At 60.6% G+C, this 10,224-nt stretch overlaps 1 protein-coding gene across 1 annotated transcript; it reads right to left on the bottom strand.

Annotated features, from left to right (window-relative positions):
* Positions 1 to 3,194: 3,194 nt before the first annotated feature.
* C2CD4D (C2 calcium dependent domain containing 4D) lies at positions 3,195 to 9,311 on the bottom strand. Its single transcript, XM_048828343.2, has 2 exons — positions 8,397 to 9,311; positions 3,195 to 7,819 (listed from the first exon to the last, which is right to left on the bottom strand). The coding sequence occupies exon 2, from the start codon at positions 7,700 to 7,702 to the stop codon at positions 6,545 to 6,547; it is 1,158 nt and encodes a 385-aa protein (XP_048684300.2). The 5' UTR covers positions 7,703 to 7,819; positions 8,397 to 9,311; the 3' UTR covers positions 3,195 to 6,544.
* Positions 9,312 to 10,224: the final 913 nt, after the last annotated feature.

Below are 10,224 nucleotides of genomic sequence, written 5' to 3'. Positions count from 1 at the left end.
GGGTAATGGAGGATGGGGCGCTGGAGCTGAGCAGAGGCCCCAAGGCCCTGCAGAGGTTGATGAATTTTCTCTGATATACCCCACTGCCCTGAACTTGAGGGCTCAGCTCCTGCCCTGCCCCTGCCTCCTTCCAGCTCTGGCCGCTGTATCACAGGGGAGTTACCTGGCTGAGTGCAGTGATGGGCCTGTGGCGGGGGATCCTAGCAGCTTGCAAGTCCCTGGCCCTGGACAGCTGGCATCTGAGCCCAGCCCCTGCCGCTCTCTTACTCTCCCGTGCTGCAGTGCAGTGTGGGTTTGAACCAGCTGCCAGGCTCCCCCCAAGAAGTGGCTGCAATTCAGCACTGGGGCAGCTGTCCCTGTGCAGCGTTATGGGGCTGCTAACACTGGCAGTGATTGTCCCTGGCTGGTGCTGCCCGCAGAGAGGCTAAGGGCAGCATGACCCCCAGAGCCTGGCCTAGAAGGGGCAGGGAATGAGATGTGTCAGTAGGGTTGTCGGTCCTTGATTTACTATTTACTCCCTTGCCAGCCCCAGGGGCATTGCAGCTGCCAGGCTGGCTCGGGCATGGGGCTGAGTTTGGGGGCAGGCTGAGGGCAGCTTGCAAACAAGACGGCCTGGGGCTGATCGGTAGGGTGGGGGGCGGGGGCTGTGGAGGAAGTTGCGTGTTGACGGTTACGCTCCCGAGAGGGGCTGAGAACCTGTGGTCGGACGTGAATCAGAGATTCCAGCCTGTGGGGGCAGGGATGTGCTAACCCCCTCCTCCTCCCTGGCTACGCTTCAGTAACACGCAAACCAGCTTTGCTCTGGGGGACATATACAGAGGGGTGTGTCCCTCAATCCCGACCCACAGCCCCCAGCTATCCCAGCCCCTCCCCTCTCCCCACACTCTCACAGATCTCCTGACACCCCTTGATCCTGACCCACAGCTCCCCACCTTCAGGGCTGGAATAGCAGGGGGGGTGGGGATTGAGGGGCATCTTCACACCCCAGGGTCCAGAGTGGAGCCATGCAGCAATCTCACGTGCATGCTTTGCACCAGACTCGGGCACGTCACAGGAGGGCTGCGATAAGGGTTGACGGTAAGTGCTGCCCACATGGTGTTAGGCACGCACAGGGTTACAGGAACAGCCCTGGACCTTTATCTGCCCCTGGCATCTCGGGCCGGCCACTCGGCAAAGCTCCTGTCTGGCTCATGTGCCCTGCTTGTGGGAAACCACAGCCACCACTTGAAGTCAGACACTGCTAAACGCCCCTTTCCCAACTCCCTGTGGGGCTGGGTCCCCTGCTCCCTCTCCCTCGCCCCAGCTAAATGCAGTGGCTCTGGGGGGAGTGGGAGCTGAACTTCCCCCACCCCCCCGGGAGGAAGGGTGGGTTTGTGAGTCAGGCCCTGGACTGGGCTCCAGGAGCTCTCACTTCTGTGACCAGTGTGGCCATAGGCTCTTGGTGTGATCCTGGGGGCGTCACTGAATGTCCCAGCTCCTGCCTGGCCCGGGGCAGCTCCTGCAGCCAGTCTCAAGGCCTCTCTCCTTCTCTGTGGCAACAGGATTCCCTGCTCACCCACCCAGGTGAGCCCTGGCCAGGCTACAGGCTCCAACCCTGTGCCAGATGTGGCACAGGCATCCCAGCTGTGCCCAGAGGCCAGCAGTGTGTAGCCATGTGCGTACCAGCTGGGGCCAGCATTCTAGAAGTAGAGAGGCATGTGTGAGCCAGATGTGCACAGCTGTACTTGCTCAGCAGATCTCTTCTGTTACCTCTGGGAGGGTCAGTGCCGGGTAGCAGTGAGCTGGGCAGACCCTCCTTTAGAAACCAGCTCCCATTTGTGTTTAAAGGCAATTAAATCCAGCAACCTGGCTTCCAGCCCTGCCAGAATTCCCACTCCCCTCCGTGCCCTGCACTGGCCCTCCTCACTGACAGAAGATCTTAGGGGCCAGTGGCTAACCAGGTGCTGGCATGAGTTCTGGGATCCCTCCCCCTGCCTGGGCAGCTTACCTGGCCCCATAGCCCCTACAGCTGCCAGCCTAGTACCAGATGTTAAAAGGCCAGTTGTAGTCGGACAACAACCATCCATGGGGCAACTAAACAAGAGAAGGTGAAATGGGTGGGCCAGATTTACAAGCCAGCATGGAATTGCATGAGTGGCCCTGGGGTCAGGGCAGCACTGGGCACCATAGGGAGCCCTGATCTCAGCCAGGTACTGCCCGCTACACATAATAGCAATCTCTCTGGTCTTCTTCTGGGTTCAGCCTTCCTGTCCCAGAGTGCAGGCTCGGCGTTAATGCGTCGCACTGGAGGTCGGCGTCTCTTGGAATCCGTCTCCTGACTTGGTGCAACCTTTGGTGCTTGTGTCCTCCAGGCTCTGCCATAGCGATGGGGAGATAGCAGGGCTCCCTGGGGCCATCCGGCAGGGAGGAGCCTTCCCAATCCCTGCCTTGATTTGGCCTGTCAGGGCAGCCCTGTTTCCTTCCCATCACCCCCTTGGGTGTCTTCCCGATCCATGTCTCGTGGGAACTCCCAAGAGCCTGGAGCCTCACCCAGAACAGGTGGCAGAGCCGGGCGCTGCTCATGCTGTGGGGCTGGGTGGATCCATATCCCCTTCCCACCCCTCTGAGCCAGTGTTAGGGGCAGAGTGTATGTCTCCTGGGCACCGCTGAAAGCAAGCAAGCGCTTTCCAGCCAACTCTCCATTGTTATTCCTTTGTATTACAGTAGCGCTGAGATGCCCCAACTGAGATCAGGGACCCCCTTCTGACGGGCACTGCACAGTCACAGAGTAACCGAGATCGGGGTCCCGTCATGCCAGGCGTTGCCCAGTCACACAGTAACTGAGATCGGGGCCCCGTTGTGCTGGGCACTGCCCAGACACACAGTAACCAAGATCAGGGCCCCATCGCACCGGGTGCTGCCCAGACACACAGTAACCAAGATCGGGGCCCCGTTGTGTCAGGTGTTGCCCAGACACACAGTAACCGAGATCGGGGCCCCGTTGTGTCAGGCGCTGCCCAGACAGAGAGTAACTGAGAGTGGGTCCCCATTGTGCCAGGCGCTGCCCAGACACAGAGTAACCAAGATCAGGACCCCATCGCACCAGGCGCTGCCCAGATGCAGAGTAACCAAGATTGGGGCCCTGTCATGCTGGGTGCTGCCCAGACAGACTGAGAGAGAGTCCCTGCCCCAAAGAAGCCACAGACAAGCTAAGACAAGATGCAACAAGTGGGTATTAAAAATTATTTCCCTTGATTTCTTCTTCTCTAATTGCACAATAGATCTAGCTCCATTGTTAGAGAACATTCCCCCAGCTTTACCTGTGTTTATTCCAAGAATTCATGGGGCCCAGTTCCTTCCAGTTCAACAGGTTTCAAAAGAGAATCAAACAATCAAGTGTTCTTTGACTTTGCTAGTATCTTCCACTGGAGGGTTTCATTCATTAATTCAGCCTCATCACCCCAATACGAGGATGCCTTTCTACAGATGGGGAAACCGAGGCACAGAGAAGGGAAGCAATTTGTCCAAGGTCACAGTGATTAAGTGGGAATGGGAGTCCTGATTCCATGTCACTTCCACCAACCACTAGACCCCTCTCCCCTCTCAGAACAAGGAATAGAAACCTGTCCTGGCTCCTAAACGCCTACGAGGGGAAACTGAGACACAGAGAGTCTTTCTCCCGCCCTCCCCAGTACTACACAGAAAACCGGTGGCAGAGCTGGGAATGGAACCCAGGAGTCCTGACTCCCAGTGCCCCACTCTGCCCCCCGCAGATTAAGGAAGAGCCCCCACACCTGATTCCCCTTCGCTGGGCCGAGGCAGACTGTGGCGAACGGAGCTGCAGCCAGGCCGATCCTTTGCCCAGCAGTGCCCTCTGCTGGGCATCCCACTGAAGGCCGTTTTTGCCGTTTTTCCACTGGGGCTTGGCACACCAGACCCCCCCTAGGCCAGCAGCTATCCTGCGGCCAGGCCACACCAGGCCCGGCCCGTGGGCCAGCTGCTTGTAGTCTGGGGTTTTGAATCACTCCATCCTTCCCAGCCAGTTGGCATCTTGCCCATTCAACGCCCTGCCCCTCCAGGGGTGGATTTAGGGGCCTCGCTTGCCGCATAGATCTACCCGTATGTCGCAGTCGCACCCTGCTTGGGGGCAGCACAAGGATCTCGCGCCGGAAAGGATGGGACAAAACCGGCCACGCCTCCCCACGCCCTGGTTCTCATCCCCTCCAGCCCAGCTCCAATCTGAGCCCCACACGCCCTCCCCCACAGACCCACTGATGGGAATAAAGGAGGGAGTGGCTCTCAGTGGCGGGTGGGGGGAGGAGGCAGCGGTGCCATCCTGCTGTTTGCAGAGCGGGGCCTTGGCAAACAAACCTTCCCCTGCCTGTTGCAAAGATCAACAGAGCTGAATGGCTGGGAGGGGAATCCATTGGGGCTGGGGAGCACAAGGGACTGGGGGCGGGGGTGCTGGGCCAGAGTGGGGAAGAGCCATGGGGCACTGCAGCGAGGCCGGTGGGGGTGAGACACGGAGGGGTCTGCTAGCTGGGCTCCCTCCCTCCATGAGGCCCCAGTGCCTGCCATGAACTAAATCCTCCCCACCCTCCACAGCCTGGATGTGCCAGGGCCTGCCCCCTGCTCTCTGCTGGCACGGCAGCCCCCCAGACCTGTGCCAATCCCCCCTTCCGCACCCCAGTGCACTGCAGGGTAGGGGTGGGGGCTGTCAGGATCAAGGTGTTATGAGATGCTCAGGCCCAAGTTGGGGCTCTGTGCGAGCTCCCCCAAGGTCTTGTTCCAACCACCGGGGGAGACTTCTCCAGAAATTTTCGCTCTTCCCCCCCGTCCCGAGGAGCAGAGGCGCAGGCTGGCCAGCAGAGCTGCTCATGCAGTGCCAGGCGCGTTCTGGTTGCTGCAGTGCCGGGTGCCGCACGCTCTCCTGAGAACAACGCCCCAAAGCCCCTCGCGGTGCCCACCCCGGGGTGGCAGAGGCGTGGAATGTCCCGTTACCATCCGCCCCGCCTCTGGGGGGCATTGCAACAGGGCAGCCGTAAGCCCTTCTGTCTCCCTCTGCGGGTCTGCCCCCCGACTTCAGGGCCCAGAGCCCACCCCATGCGGCCATCCCCCCTCCCCTGTGAGGAATTGGCCACGGGGCAGGGACTGTTGTGGGGCGCCCCCAGAATGGCCACCCGTGGGTTTCCCGTCCGTGCCCCCAAGGGCTGGCAAAAGGCTGCTCAGCGCAGGGGACGCGGGGCAACTCATGATGCTGCGTGGTGCCCATGCCAGCACCCCAGGGAGCCCTGAGCCAGTGAGAGGCGGGGGGTCCCTGGCCTGCCCCAGGCCCCTTGGTGCCTGAGCCAAAGCCTGCTGGAGCCCTTCCATTTACCTCGCTTAGGCCCCATGGGGGGGCGACGGGGGCTGGCCCTTTCATGCCAGCCAGGCCCATTGGGGTGCACATGTGCCCCGCAGGCACAGCGTTCCCTTTGGGCCCAACGAGCGGGAGTGGGGCACACTGACATCCCGTGGGGGGGGGGGGTCACGGACGTCACATCGTCCTGCGCCTGCCTCTCCCCCTGCAGCCTGAGGGCCCTTTTCTTCCCTTGTCCCGCTCAGCCACCCCAGGGGGGCGGGGGGAGGGGGAAGAGGCTGTTGCTTTCTACCCTTGTGGCACCTGCAGCGTGAGTCAGGTCGCCCTCTAGTGGCCGATCCACAGAGGAGGGTAAGAACCTACTATGGGGAGCTGTTGCTAGAGAATCACCTGCAGTGCGGGCAGTCGGGCCTCCTGCGTGCAGTACTGGAGGCTCCAGGTTCAGACCCCGGCCAGGAGGGGCTGTGCTCTCCCCCAGCTCAGAGCCCCGGGGCAGGAGGGGGCTGCTGGCTGTCAGCTTTCTCTTCTATTTCCAAACTCGGCTGTCATGTCTCTTCTCCCCATCCCCCCCCCACCCCCTCCCTGCAGCAGGAAGCGGATCCAGAGGTGGGGCATGTTGCGGGCAGAGCGAGACACCTCCCCCCATTGCCAGGTGGAGAGAAACTGCTGGAGTCAGAGCAGGGGAGGGGATGGGGCGGGGGGTGGGCAATGGGAGGGGAATGGGAAGGAGGCAGGCAATTGAAAGGGAGAGGAGGGGAGGGGAGGGGCTGGGGGGCTGGGCAAGGGGTGGCTTGCAACACACTCTCTCCATGAAGCCCTGGCCCTCGCTCCGCTGCAGCCTGCCCCCCCTCCCCGCCCCACATGCAGCCACGGCTGGGATTCCATGCAGTGCAGGCTCCTTTTCATTATCAAAAACTAAACAATCAGTTCGCTGTGCGCCCTGCACAGGGAGCCTGCGGGCCAGCGTGCAGCCCTGCCGAGCGCCCCCACACCTGGTGGGCCAGGGGCACAGGGGCACCGAGCCCTTGTCCATCCAGGGCCGGGGCTGGGGCAGAGGGGAGGGACGGGTGGGCAGCTGGGCCGTAGCCATAGCTCCTCCAGCCCCCTGAACCTTGGCTTTCTCATTCTCCCTCCTCCCAGGCCCCCGCTGGGAGCCAGGGCCAGTGTGCCAGGCCTTGGGCTGCGGCCGCGTGGCCCCGCCGGGCCCTAGGGGGGCAGCAGGGCAGGCAGCGGGACCTCGGTCTCGCCCAGGACGGCGTCCCGCCTCACGCCGCAGCCCACGTTGAGCGCCTTGAGCCTGAGGCGGCGGCTGGGCAGCTCATGGGGCGCCAGGCCCTCGAAGAAGAAGTCCTCGTTGAAGATGGGGCTTCGGCTCCTCTTGACCACGGCGCTGCGCTGCTTCTGCGCCTTGCCCGGTCGCAGCCGCAGGATCACGCAGCAGCCGACGTGCCGGGGGTCGCAGGGCCGCGGGTAGAGGCCTTCGGCGCTGACCAGCCGGACGCGCAGGCGCCTGCTGGCCGGGACGTACTCGGAGGAGAGATGCAGGCGCCCACCTCGGCTCAGCGCCACCGTGTTCTCCTGGGCCACTGGTGTGGGGCGGCAGATGAAGTACAAGGGGAAGAAGGGTGGCGGGGCTAACCTGGCCGCTGCCCCCCAGCTGGGCTCGGCCTGTCGGCGTGGGAAGCTGGGGCTGTCGTCCGTAGAGCTGGCTTCCTCGGCAGACAGCGAGCTGGCCCGGCTCATCGCCTGGGCATCCGGGGTGCGGCTGCAGAGGGGCCGGCCCCAGTGGGCCTGGCAGGCGAGCGAGTGCCCCAGCACCGGGGAGCCGAAGGGTGAGGCACCTGCAGAGGAGGTCGTGTCGCTGTCCAAGGCGCCAGGCTGGGAGACGGGCCACCAGGGCCGCAGCACCGGGGGCGAGAGCCTGGCGTCGGGCTCTGGGGAGAGGTCGAGGGAGATGCGGTGGGGTGGACACACGGTGTGAAAGATGGACTCCCTTCGGCGCGTGTGGGGGCTCTCGGGCAGGAGGGGGAAGCCCCCCGGGCTGAGGAGGTGGGGCGTGGAGCAGGCAGGGGGGAGCTGCTGGCCAGCCTCACCCTCTGCCCTGGCCACAGAGTCCTGGTGCCGGCCCTGTGTGTGGATGATGGGCTGATCGGCGGCTCTGATCAGAGCGATGTGTGTCTCTGGGCTCCCGGTCCCTTGGGGGCTCTGCTGGGAACCGGGACTCCCGCCCAGGGCTCTGCCATACAAGGTGGAGAGTTTGGGGGGGATGAAAAACTTGGGGATCCGGTCGGGGGTGAGGACGTTGGGACAGGTGGGCAGCGGACCCGGCTTCTTGCTCGTGGCCCTCTGTCTGGAGAGAAACATTCGGTGGAGTCAGGGGCTGAGGGAGCGGGGGCAGAGAGTCAGCCACCGGGGTGCAGGTCGCTGGGCAGCTGCCCCCTCCAGAGGAAACCTGATCCCAGGCCTGGAGTCAAAAGCTTCCTAGGGAGAACCAGAAGTAGCACGTTAAAGCCTTGGAGGGTGGCAAGGGGCTGGATCGCCAGCCCTGGAGGCCCCTGTCCTCTCCTCACCCTAGAGAGCTGTTTTTGTCAATAGCAATGAGAGATTTTTAAAAGCTCTTAAACCACACATCCTGCTCCCCCCCCCCCCAAACACACATCTGCAAAGCCAGCAGGCCCCGATTTCCGTTTCCCAACCCAAACCCACAGGGAGAGCCCTCCGTCCTCTGCACTGCTGAGCCCTGGGGCGGCACTGCTCTGAAAGGCCGTGTGTCTCCCCCAGACACCTTGGCCGGGGGAGCGGCCAGCGCTCCCTCGCCAAAGGGCAATCAGTCATGTCACTAATATAAAAAAAAAATGCTTAGAAACTGCACCCACCATCCCCATCTCTCCTGCCACCCCAGGCCTGAATTACCTGCCATCAAAGCCCCTCACTGCATCCTGGCCGGTTTTCTCTCCCACCCCTGTACAAGCCAAGCTGGAAAAGTTCTCTGGTGTAAACAGCTCCCTCTTCAAAGTGGGATCAAAGCTTGGCCCAGAACTACATCCCCCGTCCTTACCTGCTCTCCTCAGCAGGGAGCTCAGCTTCACGCTCGCCAGAGCAGCTGGGAACCACCAGCCTTTGCCACTGGGTTTATAGTGCTTGGCTCCCAGCGTCACTCTCTTAGTTAGCCAGCTGCTGGGAAGGAAGACAAGGAGCCCAGTGCTTGCAGATTCACTCCCCAGCAGGGGGCTCCTTTATAAAGAGTAAGCGCTGGATATTTATGATGACGCATGTATTGAGGAAGGAAGGAAGCAGCCCCTTGGCCGCAGCCTGGCTCAGCACGGATACCACTTGCGGCAGGCAAGATGCCTTTGTTTCCAGTTCATGGCTGAGCACTTTATCAAGTTTGTTTCTCCTGTGTTACCAGGGAAGGGTGCCTCAGGCAATACGGCTGGGAGGAGCAGTACAAAGGGTGTTTTCTTCCCCCTGCTGGAGTCGCTTGCTGCGCTTGCCAGGGCGCTGGGTTCAAATCTCCCCACTCCAATCCCGATGCCCTGAAATGCCGCTTCTCCTGCAAGGTGGAGGCCATCGGACAAGGCGGCGTTCCTGACCCTCCCCGCAGGGCTCCACGGCCCTTATGAATGGAGCGCACGGCTCATAGAATCATAGAATATAAGGGTTGGAAGGGACCCCAGAAGGTCATCTAGTCCAACCCCCTGCTCGAAGCAGGACCAATTCCCAGTTAAATCATCCCAGCCAGGGCTTTGTCAAGCCTGACCTTAAAAACCTCTAAGGAAGGAGATTCTACCACCTCCCTAGGTAACGCATTTCAGTGTTTCACCACCCTCTTAGTGAAAAAGTTTTTCCTAATATCCAATCTAAACCTCCCCCACTGCAGCTTGAGACCATTACTCCTCGTTCTGTCATCTGCTACCATTGAGAACAGTCTAGAGCCATCCTCTTTGGAACCCCCTTTCAGGTAGTTGAAAGCAGCTATCAAATCCCCCCTCATTCTTCTCTTCTGCAGGCTAAACAATCCCAGCTCCCTCAGCCTCTCCTCATAACTCATGTGTTCCAGACCCCTAATCATTTTTGTTGCCCTTCGCTGGACTCTCTCCAATTTATCCACATCCTTCTTGAAGTGTGGGGCCCAAAACTGGACACAGTACTCCAGATGAGGCCTCACCAATGTCGAATAGAGGGGAACGATCACGTCCCTCGATCTGCTCGCTATGCCCCTACTTATACATCCCAAAATGCCATTGGCCTTCTTGGCAACAAGGGCACACTGCTGACTCATATCCAGCTTCTCGTCCACTGTCACCCCTAGGTCCTTTTCCGCAGAACTGCTGCCTAGCCATTCGGTCCCTAGTCTGTAGCTGTGCATTGGGTTCTTCCGTCCTAAGTGCAGGACCCTGCACTTATCCTTATTGAACCTCATCAGATTTCTTTTGGCCCAATCCTCCAATTTGTCTAGGTCCTTCTGTATCCTATCCCTCCCCTCCAGCGTATCTACCACTCCTCCCAGTTTAGTATCATCCGCAAATTTGCTGAGAGTGCAATCCACACCATCCTCCAGATCATTTATGAAGATATTGAACAAAACCGGCCCCAGGACCGACCCTTGGGGCACTCCACTTGATACCGGCTGCCAACTAGACATGGAGCCATTGATCACTACCGGCTCAGTTACGTCACACTCTCATAGAGGATAAGAGCCTACTATAGCCGCATGCTGACATTAGCCGCATGCTAACATCACTTGTCCCAGCTTTTGAAGTTAGTGGTGAATATCTCCCCCTTTCCCCCAAACATAATGGCCTAAATCCCTGTAATCTCTACATAATTTATTTTGGCTGAGGAGGCTCAGGGTTGAATCCCGGCTGGCAGTGGTTAGTTGCACT

Source organism: Caretta caretta, chromosome 24 (assembly GCF_965140235.1).
Source record: "Caretta caretta isolate rCarCar2 chromosome 24, rCarCar1.hap1, whole genome shotgun sequence".
Taxonomy (NCBI): Eukaryota; Metazoa; Chordata; order Testudines; family Cheloniidae; genus Caretta; species Caretta caretta.
Note: the sequence above shows the minus strand (reverse complement) of the source record. Positions and strands in the feature narration are given on the sequence as shown.

Coding starts and splice junctions, on each gene's coding strand:
- C2CD4D (XM_048828343.2), bottom strand. CDS start 7,702: ATGTTTCTCTCCAGACAGAGGGCCACGAGCAAGAAGCCGGGTCCGCTG.